Raw genomic sequence first — 22,324 nt, 5'->3', positions numbered from 1 at the left:
CAAAAAGAAAGAACTTTATTATGCACTTAAAAATCTTCCATTAAAATTAAATTATGATATTAAAAAAAAAAAAAAAAAGCCCGAAGCTCAGCCAGGAGGAATTGGGGGGCTCCTAGTATTTTGTTTTCTTTGACATGTGATACAGACCACCTCACACTTGCTAATCTCTAATTTCTAGGCCAACCTGGTCTACAGAGTGAATTCCAGGACAGCCAAGATACACAGAGAAACTCTATCTCGAAAAAAACAAAGACATAAAATTACTTGATAAAAGCAACAACAGAGCCCACAGTATTCCACGTGTGTGAGCCCACGACACTCACGCATTTCTATGAAGAGCTGCCTCTTCTCCGCCATGGTCTTCCGCTTGTTCCCACCTTCCTCAATCATCCTAGAGATGGAGACAGACACGATGAGCCAAGGGGTGGTGTGATGACTCAGCCAAGTGCTCAGCTGTGAGAGGCGCAGGAGCCCACAGTGGCCGTGCACTTTCTACAGGAGCTACTGTCGGCGAAATTAAAGTGGGACCCTCCCGCCAAGAACCAGGAGCCATCCTCCCGTTATCTGATAGCTTCCGAAAGATTCTCAACAGTCAGTGTATTAAAGGACCTGGAATGTTTACTTCCTCAGTTGAAAATACAGGACTTTTTTCCCCTAAGAGGAGGGCTCCTACTTGTTCTCAGGCTGCTCTACACCTCACAATACAGCCCACACTGGCCTTGAATTTGCAGCTGCTCCCCTGCTCCAGCCTAACGAGTGCAGGACTACAGGCATACATCACCGTGCCTGGCTTGGGATGGCTTGTTTCCAACTTACTTTCTTTCTTCCTTTCTCTTTACAGAATGTTGAGTATGTTGACACAGTCTGCTCTACCACTACTGTTTTGCAAATATTAATATATTACTAAAATACTATTTCAGATACAGCAGAGAAAGCCCATAATAAAGAACATGAGGATTTTCCATTTACACACTAAAAAAGGGCCATATAATCTTCCGGTTTAGGTTAGACTATATTAAACAAAAAGATACACATCCCCAAGATAAAGAGCTCTGCAAGGGGATTTTCTGTCCCACACTAACAGCAGTGAATGCTGACTACGCCAGGTGTTAAAACGCCTTAGATTTGGGGAACCAAGTGTGAGTTCCAGCCTCCCGAGAGGCTGAGACAGGAGAGTTTCTGAACCTACCAGTTCAAACCTGGAGAACTTGCAAGACTTTCTATTTGCATTCCTCTCTTATCTATTCAGTCCTCACACGAAAAGCCTAAGGATTACCTCTGCTCCGGCTTCACAGATCAGGCGACAGGGGCCAAAAAAGCTAACTTGCTAACGGGCACATAACTCAACATCAATGCCATCGAAACCTCTCGAAGACGCTTTTTCACACAACTGTTATTTACAGATCACTGAATCTTTAATGTCTCGAAAGCTAGAACACAACCCATTATACAGACCTATTTGTGCCAAATTCTGCTGAATGCAAGCCAGATAATTACCCTGAGTAGATTAAACTGCTGTAAAGCACCCTGAAGTATGATTACACTGTTATACATTAAACAAGTACAAACCACTCTCAAATATCTTACGATCACAAGCTAAACGGCAACTACATAAACTGCACATTCACTCCAGCAAGATGCCTGCCTGGTTATAACAAGTTCGGTTATAAAAGAAACTTTAAAATGTAAATATAGTCCTTAACACTCCATAATTAAGATTTTGATCAAGAATGATCCCGTCCCAAGTCATGGAAATGTTATCAGAGAAGCTTCAACACACATAGTGGTTACAGTTTACCCCAAGTCAAAGGAATTTTGAACAAAAAGTAAGCCAAAAAAAAAACAAAAAACCACCAGAAACAGAAAAAATCTAATACAGGACTTGAGAAAAAAACCAGGAGTTGGTTCCAGTAGTCTGTGATTACAAAGGGAAGAGGCCACTCAAAAGCTTGCCATTCCCTTATCCCAGACTTGATCTCTCACAAAGTCGACTGCTGATACGGATCACAGCAGAATAACCACATTGACCTTTATGATACATTGCATGGGTTATAACCTCTACTTCAGTGTCCCTTTAACCACCTTTCTCAAAGCAGAGAAAACAAATTCCTAGAGATTGCTGAATTCTTAGTGATAATTTTCTAAAATTGTATTTCCCTTTTCAGATTCAACTTGGGGAACAATATATCCTGGGCCATCTAGATGGCCTCCACCCTACAAGTCCTGCCAGGCACTTTCAGTCCCCACAGCCGCGTGTGGATGACTAGTGGCTGGTGAACTACAGGAACTACACTCTCTCGGACACATCTGCCTGGCTATCTGCTTTTACAAATAGAGTTCTGAAACACAGCCATAGCTATCCAGTTCTGTTTCCTTTTCTTCTTAGGAGGCTGTATGAGGGCTAGACCTGGTCTCATGTAGTCCAGGTTAGCCTCAAACTTGCTGAACTGAGGAAGACCTTGACCTCCTAATCCTTCTGCCTCCCGAGTGGTGGGGTTCTAGGCATGTACTTTCATGCCTGGCTTCGCTCCTGTATCATCATCTACGGCAGAATTCCTATACCCACGGCAGTATAGAACAACGGCAGGCCACAGAGAACTTCTGGCTTGAAAAGTCTGAAGTAAAAATTGACTATCCGGCCCTTTAAGAGAAAGTTTGCCCATCCTATTTATAGCAATCATTAACACGAGATTACTACACGTCTGACTGCAATTAGGCTAGTAGATCCCCGTTGTCAAAATGAAAACAGTCACACCGTGTGCCTTTGTTTCAGTTCTTTACTGAAGGTCCATGCTTGAAGAAATGCTTCAGTCACTCTTAAGAGTCATTCCTTGTTGCTAAAATGGTATTTAACACACACACAGACACACAGACACACACACACACACACACACATACACACATACACACACACAGACACACACACACAGACACACACACACACACACACACACACAGACACACACACACACACACACACACACACACACACAGACACACACACACATACACACACAGACACACACACAGACACACACACACACACACACACACACAGACACACACACAGACACACACACACACAGACACACACACAGACACACACACACACACACACACACACACACACACACACACACACACTGCACCAACTATCTATTGTGGCCTGAATGTGAAATGTCCTGCACAGGCTCATGCATCTCATCACTTGGTCCCCCGCTGGTGGCACTGTCTGTGGAACCTTTGATACTGTATGCTCACACCTCTGCTTCCCAGATAGATTGCAGCCACCTGCCTCAAGCTCCAGTAGCCACCTGGGCTGGATCCCCAAAAGAAACCCTTTCTTTACTGCTTTGAATATTTGTCTCATCAACAAGACAAGTAAGAAATGCATCCAACCTTTATTTGTTTTGTTTGTTTTCAAGTGAAAGAAAGAAAAGAAAACCCAAGGGGAAAAGAGGAGAGGTAAAAGGAGAAGAAAAGATGAAAACCTTCTGTGAAAATGCTTTGACAGCCTAGTATAGGAAGCAAACAGCATATACTGCAGAGGTGTTAAAAAAGAATGGGGCAGGAGCTGAAGATATGGCTAAATGGGTGGCCTGCTTGCTGCAGAAACATAGGGGCCTAAGTTCAGATCCCCAGCACCCACATAGAAAAAGCCAGTTGTGGTGGTGTGCACACGCAATCCCTAATGCTGATGGGGGGTCGGGGATGGGGGGTAAGCTGATCTCAGCAGCTCAATAGCCTGCCGCCTAGCCAATCAGTAAGTTTCAGGTTCAGGGAGGGACCTGCCTCAAAAACTAATGCAAACAGTAATAAAGTAAGACACCAGCATCAATTTCTTATGGAGGCATGAAAGGAACCACCATGCTTGCACGCATGCATATGCAATGTAACACACACAAGATGCAAGGTAAGACACGCACACACACATGAGCACACATGCACACACGGACACACACACATACACATGCACACACACGAGCGCACACACACACACACACACACACACACCCTGGGAACGATGCGGTAGAAGCTGTCCTGGTCGGCCATTCCTTCCCAGGTGGCTTAGTTACTTTCCGACTGCTGGAAGCTCACTGTATTGTCACAGCTGCACTTTTCCCTAGAGAATTCCCTTCAGCTGCTGAACGCTCTCTAGGCAAGAAGCCTCCAAAGTTGCTCCCACAAGGCGACAGACAGCTGCAGTAGATGACTGATAAGTCCCAAATACCCAGCCCAAGGAAGGTCTGGATCCCGGAATTTGGGGTGAGTATAGATCACCTCAGTCACTGAGCACAACTACTAAACCCAAACTAAATGCATGTGGACCCATGAAAGACAGATGAGGTAAGCCTGCGCAGGTGGACCAGAGAGACCACCCAACAAGGGCTTAACACTCTCGTAGCCCCGGGCCTGAACTCCAAACTGCAGGCTCCCCAACTAAAGCCTTGTAGCACATGATCAAAAAGGAAAAAGGAAAAAAAAATCACCCAGGAAAGCCCTCTAGTTAGCTTGCAGAAAGAAAGGCAGAGTGGGAGGAATCCCCAGCTCCTCCTTCTCCCCTCCTCTCCCTCCTCTCCTTCCCCCTCCCCCTCCCCTCCCTCCCCCCCTCCCCCTTCCCCTCCCCCCCCCCTCCCCCCTCCACAACCCCCTCCTCCCCTCCTCCTCCGCCTCTTCTTCTTCTCCCTCCTCCTCCTTCCCCCCCCCTCCTCCTCCTCCTCCCCCCCTCTCCCTCTCTCTCCCCCCTCCCTCCCCTCCTCCTCCTCCTCCCCTCCTCCTCCTCCTCCTTCTCCCCTCCTCCAGTTCCCTCCCTACCCTGGCTCAGGCAATCTCACACTGAAGGTAACAGAAGCAGGAAAAGTTGCTGGTGTGGGAAGCTACAGGAGTTAAGACTGTCAAGGGAAAAGATAATGAAAAGTAATCGGCTTGACAGGGAAGAGACAAAGCTGTCCTTGTGCCCCTTGACGTGATCGTCTGTGCAGAGGACCCGACAGAATTTCCCAGATCTGCCAACTAACGAGCTATTACAGCAAGGTGATGGTCAATACACAAAGATCAATACACAAAAGCCTATCCACTTCCCGCGTGGTATCAGCCACTGAAATCTGAAATAACACACAGTGGCTCACAACCAACCCAAATCCAAATTCCAGGGGATCTGACGCCCTCTTCTGACCCCATGGGCAATAACCACATACGTGGTATACATATACATACAAGCAGAACACTCACATGTAAAATAAAAGGTGAATAAACCTAACAAAATAGTTACTAAAAACATATCACTTATGTTATCTTCCAAAAATATATTTTGTGCAAACATAGCAAAGCATGTATAAGATCAAAAAACCTAGGGGTTGGGGATTTAGCTCAGTGGTAGGTTGCCTAGCAAGCGCAAAGACCCTGGGTTTGGTCCCCAGCTCGAAAAAAAAAAAAAAGAAAAAAAAAAAAAACCCTATAAAACTGGTGGAAAAAAAATCAACATAAAACTAAATAAATTACTTAGATTCCATGTTTATAAATAAGAAGACTAAACACTGTCAAGATGCAAGTTCCTTTAAACTTGATCTATAGATTCAATAAGATCCCAACCAAACCCCAAGCAAGTTACTTTGTAAATGCCCAATGTCTACAGGAAAGACAAAATCTAAGAATAGCCAAGATGATATTTTTTTTTCGGAGCTGGGGACCGAACCCAGGGCCTTGTGCTTGCTAGGCAAGCGCTCTACCACTGAGCTAAATCCCCAACCCCCCAAGATGATATTTTAAAAAATAATAAAAATAAAAACTGAGGCCAGACACTGCCAGTTTCAAGACTCACACAGTCAAAAGGCAATCCAATGGAGAAAAGTGATCTCCTCAACAAGGGTTACTGTAAGAATTGAACGTCTAAATGCAGAAACATTATTCTAAACACAGCAGAAATTTACTCGAAATGCCCTAATTTAAAAACATAAAACTATGCAACTCCTAGAAATCCCAGGAGAGAACAGCCTGAGGTTATGATGAAAATTCTCTTTTGTTTTCCCAGACTGGGTCTCACACTGTAGACTGGTTTGGAACTCAGCTAGGTAGTCCAGTCCTGGCCTCTAACTGTGGTAATCCTCCTGCCTCAACTCAGCCTCCCAAGTGCTGAGACTACAGGTGTGGGCCAACACATCCAGGTGACAATGATATTCCCTGTCTGTGTGTGTGTCTTGTGTGTATCTGCACAGTGTGTGTGTGTGTGTGTGTGTGTGTGTGTGATAACTCTCTACACACATACTTGTACAGAGGCTAGCAGACATCAGATGTCCAGCTCTATCACTCTCAACCTTAATCCTCTGAGACAGGGGCTCTTAATGAACTGGGATCTAGGCTGGCAGGCAGCAAGCCCCAGAAACCATCATCTCTGTTCCCTCCCACTCTCCCACTCTCCGATGCTAGGGTTACTGGTGCACACATGGCAGATTTGGCTTTTTCTCAGATCCCAACTGGAGTCCTCCATATTTGCACAGAAAGCTCCCGTACTGGAGAGATGAGCCATCTCTTTAGTCCTGATAGGGGCTTTTTAACACTTTTTAACAGCACTGGCTGAACCAAAGAAGGGACTATTAAACTGGACTTCCGTTATAAGTAAAAGGTTAGACCTGGAGGTCGAGGTGCATGCCTTTAATCCCAGCGCTAAGGAGGCAGAAACAGGAAGATCTCTATGAGTTAGAGGGTGACTTGGTCAACACAGTGAGGTTACACAAGGACAACAATAGCAACAACGACAAAAGGGCCTCTGGCCTCCCCAGACATGTTCACATGCATTGGCACACTCACACAGGCTCATACAGAGAATTAAAACAAGAAACCACTGTGTGCCTATGAAAATAGCCAGAGCGAGGAACAGGCCATACCATGCACTAGTAAGAATGTGAAGCAACAGGTCGGGCCACTTCAGGCAGCTGGCCAGGTTCTTACATAACAGGATGTGCTGTTATCATACAATCCTTGGTATTTAGGGGGAGATGGTGAAAACGTACATCTACCCAAAAAGCTGCACCCAGATGTTCATAGCAGCTTTAGTCATGATTGCCAAAGCCTGAAAACAACCACATTGGCCCTCAGTGGGTGAAGAGATAAACTATTCGGTTCTAGAGAGGAATGAGCCATGAAGCCATTAACACATTGAAGAAATTGAAGTGCAAATTACTAAGGGAAAGGAGCCAATCTGGAGCTGGGAGCTGGGCGGAGCGCCTGTAATCCCAGCACAGAGTACAATGAAGGCCAGCCTGGGCTAAATGAAACCCAGTCAAAGACTAATCTAAAAGGAACGAAAAGCACCATTTTAACTGTGCAACACCCATGAAAACGCAAAACTACGGAGACAGACAGATAAGGCTGGAGACTCTAGAGTTAAGGTGGGCAATGAATCCAACGGACAGGGGAATATTTGTACCATGAAACTATTCAGCCTGGTGACGACTGATACACGCCACGGCGCCATCGTTCTAGACCAACGAGATTTGGGAGTGAACACTGTGTCGGTATACGCTTACTGATTCTAAGGAACATCCCACACGCAGGGGAATGCTGCTGGTGATCAAGAGGCTGTGTGCAGCTTAGCACACAGGTCATCTACAGACTTGAGAAGCTACAAACAGAGCGCTGACCCTCTTGTTACAAGATGGCAGCCCTTCCTGCTGAAACAGGCAGAGGCTTGTGATGGGGTATGTCCCGAAAGATGCTGGCCCTCTAAGACCTGACCCTACCTCTGGAGTAAGAGCAAGAGGCCAAGGCTGGAGAGATGGCTCAGCAGGTAAGAGAACTGGCTGCTCTTCCAGGGGACCAGGATTTAATTCCCAGCAACCACATGGTAGCTCACAACTGCCTGTAACTCCAGTTCCAGGGGATCCGACGCCCTCACACACACACACACATACATGCAATAAAGCACTACACACAAAGAACAATAAAAATAAACAAATCATCTAAGAGGCCAGTCTTGTCACAGAGGGTCAGAGCTCTGTTTACAGTCTCTCGAGTCTGTAGTTTCCCTGTGTGCTTTCTGCCCTGACCCACACACGCAGCCTCCTAATCGCCCGTGTAGTGTGTTCATTAGAATCAGTGAGTCTGTACTGACACACAGGTACAGGGAGGTAACTGTGCCTACGTCAGAGAGAGGGGGGTGATTCGACCAACAAACACCTGCTGGGCCTGGAGTAACTGCAGGACATATCTGGGAAAGGATCTTGAGAGTGTTGGACTTGGAGGCCAATGTATGCTGATGAGAAAAGAGAGTTGATACGGGGCGCTGGCTCGCGAACACAGGCAGCCAATCCTGCTGTGCTGTGGAATGACTCCTGTAAGCCTGAAACACAAGGCTTGAGTGATGTGCTACAGAAAATGAGTGGGAGACGCTGGGACTGCAAGAAGGTGTGCAGGAAGGTGTCAAAAGCCTTCCCTCATCCCCTGCACCACCTACACTTTAACAAGCCCTTGTGTCCTAGGCTGGCAGCAGCTGCCTCTCCCCTCCCCCACCCAGGCTCTGGAGTCTTACCTCCTTCAGCGCAGGCCTGAAAGACTAGAAATCTACTGCCTGGAAATCCTCTCACCCATGGCTGATGGGGAGGTACAGAAGGGCCACTGCTGCCTCGCCCGCTCTGGGATACCTGTCTCACACTGTCTCCGAGGGGCTGTCAGTGAGAACAGGCTACAGCTACAAGACCACTAAGACGGATAGTCAACCCCTTATTGCCTATCTCACGTCTCTCTAAGTTTTTCCTGGGCTCACCTCCTAAACAAAATGCCGGCATCCACGTCCTTGCGTGGAATCAGCTCCTGCAGAAACTCAGATACCTGTTCATTCAACCAAGCTTATGACTCAGATTACCTCAGGTCCAAACTTACGAGGCACATAAACTGAGTGAGTCAATCACTTCCCCCGGGCCAGTGCTTTATGGGTGCTGTTGTCTGCATCTCTGTACTTAGGCTTTCAACAGTTCTAGACCCAACAAGGACCTACTACCTACCACCCCAAAAGGACCTACGACCATCACAGTTGACCTTATGGCCCCACCATGGAGACAGGGCCTTGAGCATCAGTATCTGCATAAACGTGAGCTCACCTCTCTACTGCCTTCCACGGGACTCCTGGGATTCTGCCTTTTCTTAGCCACATCCAAAGACAACCAATACCTCTCTACCCTCCTCGCCACAAGCTGACTCTGATTTCAAACCCTGCCGTTTCCTTCCTCCCAATCACTCTCATATCCAACCCCCACCCCCTTTTCCCATCTCCACTGCCAATCCAGATGAATGAACAACAAAAATTCTATGGCCTCCTGATCTCAGGGCTCCCCACCCTCTTTCCTGGAGTTCATCCTGCAGACACACAAAGAAGCATGCCCACTGGCCACATCCACAGAGCATCCAGCCGCCCTGTCAGGCAGGGGCTTCTGTCCACGCAAAGGAAGACGTAACACAGGCTCAGCCTACAGAGTGTAAGAGACGAGAGCCCTCGGTGTGGGGCACAGCAAGGTATCCTAAATCTTAAAGCTGAAACCCTGGGCTCCTAGAAGAGGCTGTGTGATATCCTTGGCCCAAAGCCAAACTGAGGGAACGAGTTTTTACACAGAACACCAAAACAACAACTCACAAGGTAAAAAATTCTCTACGTTGGATTTTATCAAAACTAACTACTCTGCAAAGTTATAAAAAAGTGAAAACAAGCAGAATAAAATTAAAAAAAAATTTCATGGCTCAGTGAGTAAAAACACTGGTAAACTGAGTCTGATCCCCAGAATAGAGAGAGAAGTAAGAGTGAACCGACTCCCACGGTTGTCCTCTGGCACCATGTACACCATGGCACAGGTGGCCACACTCGCATCACACTCGCACACACCAGGGAAATAATACTTTCTCAAAGTGCATACAAATTTTAGATTAAGCAACAAGACAAAAAGGGAAACAAAGCAAAACAAACAAACAAAAAATAGTCCAATTTAAAAAGTCGCCAATGGGCCAGCAGGACGGCTCCGTGGTCCATACCGCACACCCTGAGTTGGATCCCTGGGATTGGAAGGAGAGAGGCATCTCATGCAAGCCGTGTCCTTTGACCTCCACCCACACATAACCATAATAAATAAATGTTTTTAAGTGGACAAAGAAGATAGAATAAGTAATAATGTGAAAAATATGTTCAGTAACTTCAAAATAAGAACATAAAACAAAAAAGGAGATGCCACGGTGCGTCTATTAAAAGGTGTAAAATTGAAAAAGCTGACAAGAGCAAAAGTTGACAAGAACGGAGAGCAAAGGGAACTCCAATTACGGGACAACAGACAAACGGCTGCACCAGAAATCACGAGGCAGTTTCTTACCATGTGACCCAAAGGCCCAATTTGAACTCAGATTTTGTCACACAAAACCTCCATCTAAATGTTTTGTTTTTTAGACAAAGTCTTGCTATGTAGCTCAGGCTAGCCTCAAATTCACTGTTTACTATGTAGTCAAGGCTGGCCCTGATGCCTGTTCTTCCTGTCTGTACTTTCCAATTGCTGGCATTACAGGGGTGTGCCACCATCCCTGACTAGTTTTAGGTTTTTTGTTTTGTTTTGTTTTGTTTTGTTTTGTTTTTTAAATACAAAATCACTCTCTGACCTCCACTGGGATTAAAGATATGCTCCACCACAATCAGCTCTAAAATGGCTTTATTTTTAATTGCAAACACTAGGAAGAACCCAACAGGCGGCTGTGTAAATAAACTATAGTTCTTCCTAAAGTGCAATGCTGCTCACTGGTAAAAAAGAATGGAGTGCTTACTTAAGGAAACAAATACAAGTGAAAAATACAAAAGGAAAATGGAAACACAGACCACCACATACTGCTGCAGTAGCCCAAATTCATGACCTGGAGAAAGCAAGGTGCCAGACACAGCAACACGGCCAGTGTCTGACCGAGTGGGCGTGATGGGAAGGCACGTGATGAAGCACACAGGAGAATAACCTATATGTAATGCTGAATTTTGTCTTTCCTCCTAAAGTAAGAAAATCCTAAAACTTTATCGGTGAGTAACGAAGTGATAAGGTACTAGATCATACTTAAATCATACTGAAAACTTTTCGATAAAAAACAGGAATAGGAGGGCACACCTATAATCCCAGTACTGGGAGGTAGAGGCAGGAGGGTCTGGAGTTCAAGGCCAAGTTCATCTACAGAGAGTTTGAGGTCAGCTCAGTCTACCAGAGACTCTGCCCCCTGCTCCCCAGACCAAAAATGCTTCTCAGTTCAGTCTGTCTTCAATTCTGCATGCTTAGTTTTAAAATATCACAAACATCCTGGCACGGGTAGGGCACGCTTCATCCCAATACCCAGGAGGAAGGAGCTGAGTTCAAGGCAAGCCTGGTCAACAGAAGAGTCAGGGCTACACAGAGAAAATAGATAGATAGATAGATAGATAGATAGATAGATAGATAGATAGATAGATAGATAGATAGATAGATAGAGACAGACAGACAGACAGACAGACAGACAGACAGACAAAATTGTAAAGGCTAGCTCTTACTCCTCTCTTGCTCTCTCTTGCTCTTCCTCTTCTTGTGCCCTCTTTGTCCCTGTCCCTTCTCTCTCCAACCCCCTCTTAACCCCCACGTGCCCATGGCCAGCCCTTCTTCTCTTCTTCTGCTCTTCTTCTCTTCCGTGTGAAAAAAAAAAAAACTGTAAAGGCTAGGATAGCTCAGTGGTTTAGAACACCTGTTACTCTTGCAGAGAACCCAAGTTCAATTCCCAGCACCCACATGGAACCCAGAACTATCTTAAACTCCAGTTCATGGGAATTCAATGTCCCTTCTAACCTCTGCAGACACCAGGCACACATGTGCTTCGCACATGCACACACACACACACACACACACACACACACACACACACACACACACGCCAATTATTAACACATGCCAAGCATAGCATCACTTGCCTTTGATCTCAGCACTCCCAAGGCAAAGGCAAGTGGATCTCTGTAAGTTTGAGGCCAGCCTGGTCTACATAACAATTAACAGTTGAACCAGGGCTGCACTGTGAAACCCTGCCTCAAAAACAAAAAACAAATTCAGACACATGAAATATTCTAAATCTTTCACAATTAAATTATAGACTGACTACTAAAATGAGTATAATTTATGTTCTCAAGTGATTAAGCCTGTAGCTTTTATACAACAGAAAAAGACTAAGAAATGGATATTAAAACTAAAACCTTCAAATTAAAAACAGCAATAAAATACAGAAAATAAAATATGGTAGAAAAATATTACTAAAAATTAGGCATTAGTCTAACGTCAAAGGCTATATATAGTATTAAAGACAGTACACGGAAACTTTTGTTTGTATGACTGGTAGGTTTTCTGTTTTTGAGACAGAATTTTCATTGTGCAGCACAGGTCTGAAGTGGTATGGAACTCTAAATGTAGCCCAGGCTGGCCTCAAACTCATGGCAATCTTCCCAGTTAGTCTCTCAAGCACTTGTATCGCAGGTAGGAGCACCATGCCTGGCTTTGGTGCTGCAATACTTAAAGCAACATATTCATGTATGTTAGGAAAACAGAAGTAGCGAGAGAGCACACTGAAAGTCCGCATGGAAGCCAGGAGGTGGTGTTGCATGCCTTGAATTCAAGGGAGGCAGAGGCAGGTGAAGCTCTGTGAGTTGGAGGCTAGCCCTGTCTACAGAGCTAGTTCTAGGACATTCAGGGATACACAGAGAAACCCTGTCTCAAAAAAATACCAAAAACCTAAAATAAAATACATAAACAATATAGTCTATGATATTAATACATCCCCAAGTATCACCTTAAGGCATAATAAACTCAGCATAATCATTATACGGGCACGTTTGGTCGCTTTTGGCTGATTCTACATCAATCTGGTCAGATCACTGTTTTTGTACTTTGCAGTTGATTGACAACAAGCTCATGCTGGGAACAGCAGTGTCCGCTCTGTTTTTCCTTGTTCTGCAAGTATGCCTGCACTGTGACTTCACCAAAATTCACTCTGCGATTTCTCTGTAGGAATTCTGTTAAGCCAGTCATCTATTTAGCAAGGTTCATTTCCTTCAAATCTGAAAGCCCACTGAGCCTGACAGAGATAGGCTTTGGTATATCTAAACAGAGTGAGCAGACAAGAAGGAGAATCATCTACGTAGGCTGAGGTATTGCCACCATCAGCTCCCATCCCCTAGCATATGCCACTGAGTCCTGTCATCAGATATCAGATGAAGTGTCAATGGATGGGCTACTTATTAATAAAACATGACTGCCTGATTTGCTTGTTACCCCGTCTACAGCACCTTTTCCCATGCCTGTCACTTCTCAATTTTGGAAGAAGTGACAGCTCTTAAAACAGCCTGGTGTGTGGCTTTGCCTGGAATCCCAGCACTCAGGGGGCTGAAACGAAAGGATGCTGAGTTCAAGGTCAGCCTGGCAATACAGCAAGATCCACCCTGCCTCAAAAAACCAAACAAACAAACAAAGGAAACCTAGAATGAGAAGTCGGGCCTGTACTAAATAGGCCTTAGGAGCAAGTCAGACTGTGGGTGTTATAACTAGCTGGGGAGACGAAGACCTGAGATTATGAAGCAATTACTTTAGGTAGCTAATGATGTGGTGTAAGCCCTCCCTCTCCATCCCACCGTGCGATGCATAAACAATACTGTTAGTCTATGATATCATTACATCACCATAACATCACCCTCTGCAAAGCAAACAGGAGTAAAAGACAAAGTAAAGAAATCCCCAAAACAGTGGTGCCCTCCATGAGGTGTGGGGGAGAAGGCAGCAAGAATCCTCCTGTCTGTTCTTCCCTAGAAAGACGCTGTGCCACAGAGCTGGTCTGCAGGCAGAGGTTGAGTACCTGCCACAGCACGCAGACTGGAGCAGGAGAGGCCACTCTGGGAATGTTTCCTGCACATCTGTGTACTGCAGTAAGTGTGAAAGGAGCCTTCCTTTCCTTTGAATTGGTGTGTCAGTTTCTTAACCTTTGCCCCTCTGTCACATCAGAGCATTCAGGTGTGGGCTAGGAGCTGGCTCAGCACTGGCCTTACAGGTACCAAGATCTGAATTCATGACTCGCGTTTTTAAAAAAATCCTGGGGGCTGGATGGGAAAAGCTCAGTGGTGTAAAGCACTGGTCACACATCGTGAGGACTGGGATTTGGATTCCCGGCACCCACGTTATTTTGAAATGGCCCTTGCAGCCCACACTCATGAGATGGGGCTCCCCAGAGCAAGCTGACTGGCTAGGTTAGCTAAATCAGCAAACTCTGGAGTCAGGTGAGAGACCTGGCTACAGTAAGGCAGAGAAGAACTCAAGGAAGACAGCACACACCAGTCAGTCTCTGGCTTACACACACACACACACACACACACACACACACACACACACACACACGAGCAAAGAGATAAGTAAATTAATAAACCAGGTTTAATGACAAGCTGTTATAATCTCAGGCCTGAGGAGGCAGAGACAGGGAGTTCTGCAGCGCTCTCAGGCCAGCCAGACCAGCCAAATCTGCCAGCTGAAGCCAGTAGGAGAAGCTAGCTCAAAGACCAAGGTGAATGGTGCCCTAGGAACAATATCGCAGGTTGTCCTCTTGCCTCCACATGCACTAGCAGAGACACAGGCATGCACAAAGCACTCCGGAAAAGCCATGTGCAAACACACGGTCTCCTGCAAAATCAGTCAGACTTCCCTGAGGTAGGTCTAAGCTCAGACTGTGACTAATACAGTCAAATCCACCTTTAATAAGAAAACCTAACTCCCTCGCTCTTTTCAGGAAAATTCTCAAATACCCTTCCTCTAATTCTTATTCTTTTCTCTTTCAGGTTCAAAGGGGTGCCAGGGAAAATAAATGTAAAACCCTAGATAGCTTCTCGTAACAAATCTGAAAGCACTCTCTGGGTTCCAATAAAAAAAAACATTCAGTAGCACACTCTACAACCACACAGAGTTCGGGAGAGCTGAACTTAACCTTAACTGGGCTATGCTAACTAGCAAATGAATCGTGCGAAATGTCTAGCACGATGCTTGGCCCAACCTGTGAGCCTAACAAATGTCAGTTACCAGGCACTCTGACCATAGTGTCACTCAGCTACAAACCTGATTATCACAGTTTTAATTTATAGACAGTAGTGCACATAAATTCAAGGGGCTGGAAATGCTGCTCTACTGCAGTATGCTTGAACCAGCATGCAGGAAATGCTTGCAATGTTTACTAGCCCTGAGTTCCAACAGCAACACTGCAAAAACCATGCTTAGTGGTTCAAATCTGTAATCCCAGCAATCAGGAGGGGGAGGCAGGAGGATCGGAAGTTCAAGGCTATCCCCAGCTTACGCAGTGAGTATGCAGCCAAACATGGGACTCTGTCTCAGAAAATATAAAAGAAACTTGACATAACTGAGCAGGGCACTGAACACCTGTAATGCCAGCATTTGGATGGCTGAGGCGGCAGAACTGCCGTGAGTTGAGGCCAGCCTGGCTTACGTAGTGAGTTCTAGGCCGGCCAGTGCTTACGAACTGAGACTCTGTTCAAAGAAAAGAATTAAAGTGTAGACATGTCTTTCAGTTAACTACCACCCACAGTGGTCCATCTTACTTCTTTTACTTTTAAATTTTTTTATTTTTTATTTCTATGTATATGGCTACTTTGCCTACATGTATGTCTGCACCATTCACTTGCCCAGGGCTCACAGAGGCCAGAAGAGGGTGCCAGATGCCCTGATTCTGGGATTACAGATGGTTACGAGCTACCATGAGTGTTGGGAATCAATTACAGGTTTTTGAGATGAGCAGCTAGTTCTCTTACCCACCGAACCATCTCCCCAGCCCCAGCAGTCTACCCTATTTCTACCATACTAAAAGAAAAGAAAAATCATTTCAACAAATGTCATAAGTACGACATTAATAAAATTCAATACTCAGTAAAAACACAAAGCAAAACAGAAGAAACATCCTTAAATTGATGAGATTGGCCAAAAAGCTTCAGCAAGCATTACAGTGAACAGCATGTAAAGTGAATAAATTTTTAAAAAACTGAATTAAAAAGATTACAGCTACTAGCAAAATAATGTAAGTATTTCTACTCAGGAAAAAAAATTTTAGTGCCCTTTTTCAACTCTAGTACATGAAGAGGCAACCATAAGAAGACAATGGCAAGACCGTCTGTTCAATTCAGACCTCTCTATTCAGCATAGGAGACACCTAGTTGAAACCCCTTTGCTTCAAACCAATGAAAAAAAAATGTTAGTAGAAATCAAAAGACAAGGTTTAAGAAACAAGAAAACCTTCCAGTGTTCCATCAGGAGCACTACAAGAGACATAATTATGAGCAGGATAAAGCTACAGGCTGGCTGGATTCTGAGTCCAGAACTGGTACTGGGGAATCGCAGGGGAATACGATTCCAAGCAAAGGTGGGTGGAGAATACAAGGCAGCCAAGCCAGACTCAGCGTTGAGGAGCAGGGATGAGACTGGAGCTGAAAAGAAGCTTAAAATGCACTGTCACTCAATGCCTAGAATTCAGTTTATGTAATGGTATGGGCTTAGAAAAGTGGCTAGGTGCAAACACTCCTGGCCAGGAATCGAACCAGGACATACATTTGTAAGGACAGGACCCTTGACCCTCTACTACACCTGATTCAGACTGAGACCCCTGCAGGACAGCTGAACACCTGAAATCCCACATGTAACAGGCAAAAAGGTGAGTACCAAAACAAGAAACTAAAAGACACTCAAAGCAGAATGAATCCGTAAGGCAAAATTTCAAAATGCATGGAGAGAAACCATGCTAAGAGCCAGTCAGGACAGCAGTAACTGAGTATTTACTTAGTGAGTAAATTCATAGACAGCAAGACAAAACTGATTTCACATATACATTCAGGGCGCTTGGATATAAATGTTAAAATTTATTGCCAATGCAAAATGGTAATCACTTTAGAAGCCTGCTTGGCAGTTTCCTATACAGCCAAACATATATTTGATCTGGCATATTCTGATCTACTGTTGTACTCATAACTTATCCAAGTGGGTTAAAAAAAAAAAAAAACTTGTATCTACAAAATAACATGCACACAGAAGATTGCAACAGTTTTATTCAGAATTACCAAGACTTTTCACTGGATGAGTGAATAAACAAACTGGTATTTCCACTGACTGGAATATTATTTGTTACTAAAAGGAAATAAGCCATCAGTCCATAAGCAGGTATAAATGCATATTACCAAGTAAAAGAAACCAGAAATATAATTCATAGCGTGACATAAAGAAATATTTATTTTCAATTTTTCCCTTTATTACCCTTGTTTGTATGGGTGTATGTGTGTGGGTAACCTCATGCTATAGCGATGGAGGTCAGAGGCCAACCACAGGAATCAGTTCTTTCCTTCAACACAAGGGTTTTGGGAATTGAACTGAGACCATCAGGATTAGCAACAGGTGCCTTTACCTGCCGAGTCATATCACCAGCTTGAGAATTTTTTTCTGAGCATACACAGCCACTTAGAAAAGAAGTTTTCATATATTTATGACAAACATTACATTGTTGTTTTTAAGAAAAGCCTCAGACTAGAAGGTGTATTTGATTTCCATTCACTGCCAATAATAAGAGAGGCTTAAATATACTAAGTACAGTGCGCAACATACAATAAGAAATCACACAGTAAAGACTACGCAGGTCTTGTGTTCCAACATGAAAAAAAAAAAAAGTCTACAGAGCAACCTGGACAGAATGCTATAGTAAAATGCAAAGAGAGCTGGAAATGACTCAGTGGATAAGGCACTTGCCACACAAATATACGAATTGGAGTTCAAATCTCTAGAACCCACACAAGCCACCCACACAACCTTGCCACAAGCCAGGCAGGTATAGCAGCCACCTACAATGCCAGCACTCTAGAGACAGACAGAAGTCATCAGAATGAGCTGACTGGCTAGACTAGCCAAGTTGGCCAGCTCCAGGTTCAGGAGGAGGCTGAACTTAATAAATAAGAGAGCAACTGAGAACCTCCAGTGTCAACTCTGGGCTTTCACAGGCATATACAATGTATGGTACATGGATACCATATACAGACTCCCCCATACCACATACACATGCAAAAAAAGTAAAATGCATAGAAAAAGGCCTGGGAAGAAAACAACAAACTGGTAACCGGAGTAGAAAAAGGAGTAGGTATGTCAAGGGAGTTTTATTTGGAGCATTTTACAAGCAAATATGCATTCTGAACTACTCAAACTACTGCAACTCCAGGAGCTGCCAGCACAGAGACACTCCAGCGCAAAAGACACCCTAGAACAGCAGCGTACCTCCAGCACATCTAGAAACCATGGCTCTAATGCTTATGTAATTTTAAGTTAATAAAATAGAGGGAGGGGTTGTCCCCAAGACAGCAGGAGTTAACTTTCTCATGATACAAAAGTATATATTTTGATTGGGATAGGTTACAAAGTACACATGTCTTTTCTTTTTTTGTTTGTTTTCTTGGGGAGGGACTTTTGTTACTTTGTTTTGCTTTTTTTGTTGTTGTTGAAACAGTGTCTTCCTATGTAACCCCGCTGGACTTGAAGTGATCAGCTTGCCTCTGCCTCCTAAGGCCTTCAATCTAAAGACATATGCCACCATGCCCACCAATATGTACCATTTTTTTAAAATACCCAACTCAATATGCAAAGTCTATCCATTTTATCCTATGTAAACTACACATGAAGAAGGCACAGTAGTGCACACCTGTAATCCCAGGACACATAGATAGGAGAATAGACATAAGTTCAAAGTCAGAATGACAGAGAGAGACCCTATCTTTAACCCAAACAAACAAAAAGTTTGTTTTAACCAGCCATGGTGCTTCACAGGAAGGACTAACAGAAGGATAGCCACAGTTCAAAGGCAACTTACAGCCTGGGCTACAGTATTTCAAGTACTGGGGTTATTACTCAGCAAGACCCTGCTTCAAAAACCGGGGGTAGAGGGTTTATTTTCAAATAAATGTAAATTAAATATCTAAATAAAATATTAGAAGTGCCCGAAACAAGACACCCAAATTTGCAAAGCCACATAGGCACCCCAAAACAAAACCTAAGAGAAACTTAATGGTTGAGCCCTGAAATGCAGATACTAATTAAAATGAACTAAATGAATGTACTTCAAGGCTTCTATATATCCAATGACAAATTTGGATTAATATTGCTCTTATTTTTTATATAAGGAGACTAAGGGTCAGATATGTTAACATCTGAAGACATGAAATAAAGGGTAACTGGAAATCCTGCGCGCTCTAATATTTTAACTATATTCTGTCTCCCGGGCAAAATTCAGTGAAGCTAAAGACCCTGCCAGCACCACCTTGCCTGCACAACCCCTTCAGAGGCAGTTCCACTTAAGTCTGATAAAAATCCTCAGAGAACACATAAAAGGTCAAGTTTTAATTTGGCAAGCAAAGTAATCCAACAGGCATTGCAAGCCAGGGAAAGGAAGCAGCAGTATGGGGCTGGAGAGTCCAAGCAAGGCAGAGGACAGAACTCCAGCCCTTACAGACCTGAAGAGACTTAAGCAGTCTCTCACCTCAGAACCAAGATCCAAGAGGCAGGATAGAAATTATAAAGTGTTCTCTAGGCAAAAGCACCCTCCAGTCCTCCTCAAACGACAGGGGAGGGGGAAAAAAGGCCAATGGGAGAAGGACCGGAACCTGACTTCAAGCAACCACCCAAAGAACAAGCTTCTGGTGCACAACATACAAGAACCACGTGGATGAAGAAGAGTGGCCACAAGCCACCGGAGTCTGCCACCTAAGCCACTGGTTTAGCGCCTAAAACCCTGGGTTACCTGAGAAGGCAAAAAGAGAATCCTAGGACCAAAGGAAGCCAGCGAGCATCCCTAACTCTACAGAGACTGACACTACTTCATATCAAATGTATCAAACCCTGGTCCCTCCATCCACTCCTGCAGTGGGCATCCATTGTAGGGCTTTCGGGATCCAGGCCACATCCTGAGGACTGGGCAGAAAACAGGCGCGGAGCTTAATTCTAGTTGGGAAGGCAAGATTCTCCTTCCAAATTTCTTTCCCCTCTCTTTTAAATGTCAGTAAGACCCTTCAAATCTCTTCTCAATAGCTCCCACCAGCTTTCCTCAAGTATCTTACTTTCTCCACAAGCCAAGCAACTTACGGCCCAGTTTCCCAGGGCTGGGAAAATCCTGAAGAGACCTGAAGTGAACAGAACAAGAAACATAAAATAGAGCACTTTACATTTTGTGTGTATACTTTCACAGCCGGACTGTCAGCACTTCAACAGCAAATAAATGATGGTTGAGAGTGATAAAGTCGTGACCCGGGCGCTGACCGCGGTTCTCTCCTGCTCCGTAGCTAATCAATAAACGCTTGCAGAGAATGCTAGAAAGGTCTCCCTGATTCCCCAAGGCCTGGCACAGGAATTTAACAGTAAGCATTCGTCAGCTGCATCCTCCCTCTTCTCGGGACACTGTGCCCATCAGAGGTGACCTGAGTGGACAGGTTCGTCTACCGGGAGCCTCGGGAGACACTGAGAGGTGATCTGGAATGAATTCCCTCCCCTCTGCCAGGGCCTGCCTACCTCACCTGCCCTCTGCCAGGACCTGCCGCCTTCGCCCCCTTCAGCACCTAACGCTGAGCCTCCTCCCCGCGAGTCCGGCTCAGGCTGCATCAGCAGCGCGCGCAGCCCGGCTCTGCGCTCCGCGGCCCCCCGCGCGCGCGGGTGACCGGAGAGCCCTCTCCGGCCCGGCGTGCGGTCTCCCAAGGGTCGCCGTTCCAGGGCCGCGCGCTCCGCCACCCCGCAGCCCTCCTTTTCGCTCCTCCAGCCCCGGCGGACTCCCCACCTGGCTCGCTTCCCGGCCGGAGCTGAGGGGCCGTCGCGTGGCTCTCCGGCGGCCGCAGCCTCCTCCGACCCGGCCCCCTCGGCAGAGGCGGCTGAAGCAGCGGCAGCGACTGAGGCGGCGGCGCCCACTCAGGCCCTGGAGCCGCCCCGCGGCGAACGTTCCCGGCGCCGGCTCGCGCCGCTTCCCGCCGGCACGCGCAGCAGCCGCCCCAGCGCGAGGGCGCGAGGGCGAGGGCGAGGGCAGGTGCGCGCGGAGGGCGGGCGCGCGGAGGGGCGGGGGGCTTCCGCCGCCAGAGGGGGGGAGGCGGCAGTGCCCTCCCGCGGGTTTGCGCGCCCCCTCCGGGCCTCTGCTGTGCGCTGGCCGCGGAGGCGGAGGTGGAGGCGGAGGTGGAGGCGGAGGCGGAGGTGCGCTTCCACTCCACAGGTAGCTGCCGGGCAGCTGGGTGCTGCGCCGACGTGACTGAACCGTAAGGAATGCGAAGAAATACCCGGTGAATCATTCACCCGCGCCTCGAGCGCCGGGTCCTCCCCCGAGTGACTTTCCACATTGCCTCAGCAGGCTCGTTGAGCACTAACTCATGCGCCTGGTGCCCGGTGGACACGATCTGGGTCACGGCCCTGGTCCCCAAGAGCGCATAACTTAGGGAGAAGAGCAGCCTTGCGAAGGACCGAGTCCGGTCCTCTGCGCAAAGCCAAGCCACAGCCGGATGCGGTGAGAGGATGAGGAGGGACAGATTACTTTCCGCTTAGTCGCTCAGTAGTTCCTGAAAGTGGGAGTATTTGGACATTAAACAGCTTGGACAAGGGAGCAGGGGCGACAAAGCTTCATTTATTTATCTATGTATCTATATTTATTACCAACTCATCTATCCTTTTTTAAAGCATTTATGTTTTATTTTATGTGTATGAGTGTTTGGGCTGCAATATGTTTGCACCCCGTGAGTGCCCCCGGAGGCCAGAAGAGGGTTTTGGATCCCCTGGAACTGTGAAGTGTGGATGGATGCTGGGGAATCAAACGCAGGTCCGCAAGTGCTCTTTGCTGAGCCATCTCTCCAGCCCCTCATATTGCCATTTTTTTTATAGAATTCTTCCCAAACTCTTTAGGGACATCGAAGTCTTCTTTTAACCTCTCAAAAATCAAAAATTTTCCCCTCAACATTAAGACAACAGCAATATCCCTTAGGTTTTTGGTGTATGTGAACGTGCATGTGTGAACGGAAGCAACTCCAGGCCTTTGTGATTTAGGGATGCTTTTTGAAGCTTTCTGGCACCTTCTGGAAAAGCAGATCGTGCCACCTGCTTCGATCACACTGTCAGCCTGCCTCTAGAACACCCTTTTCCTCCTCTTCTCACAATCTATTTTTAAATTCCTATGGTGAAGGCAGTGCTGTGTTGATAACTTTTTTTTTTTGAGGGGGAGGGAATACATTACTTTTTACACAGGAATCGTGTGGCTGCTTTGCATGTTG

At 45.9% G+C, this 22,324-nt stretch overlaps 1 protein-coding gene across 4 annotated transcripts in view; it reads right to left on the bottom strand.

The window, feature by feature from the left end:
* The window catches only part of Dtnb (dystrobrevin beta), a 192,794-nt gene extending 171,758 nt beyond the window's left edge, over positions 1-21,036 (bottom strand). For all 4 annotated transcript variants that reach the window (XM_032909066.1, XM_032909068.1, XM_032909067.1 and 1 more), the window contains exons 1-2: positions 20,857-21,036; positions 324-391 (exon numbers count right to left, since the gene is read on the bottom strand). In XM_032909066.1, coding sequence (XP_032764957.1) covers positions 324-390 — 67 coding nt within the window. In that variant the 5' untranslated portion in view covers position 391; positions 20,857-21,036. The remainder of the gene's footprint in view (positions 1-323; positions 392-20,856) is intronic.
* Positions 21,037-22,324: the final 1,288 nt, after the last annotated feature.

Source organism: Rattus rattus, chromosome 7 (genome assembly GCF_011064425.1).
Source record: "Rattus rattus isolate New Zealand chromosome 7, Rrattus_CSIRO_v1, whole genome shotgun sequence".
Lineage (NCBI taxonomy): Eukaryota > Metazoa > Chordata > Mammalia > Rodentia > Muridae > Rattus > Rattus rattus.
Note: the sequence above shows the minus strand (reverse complement) of the source record. Positions and strands in the feature narration are given on the sequence as shown.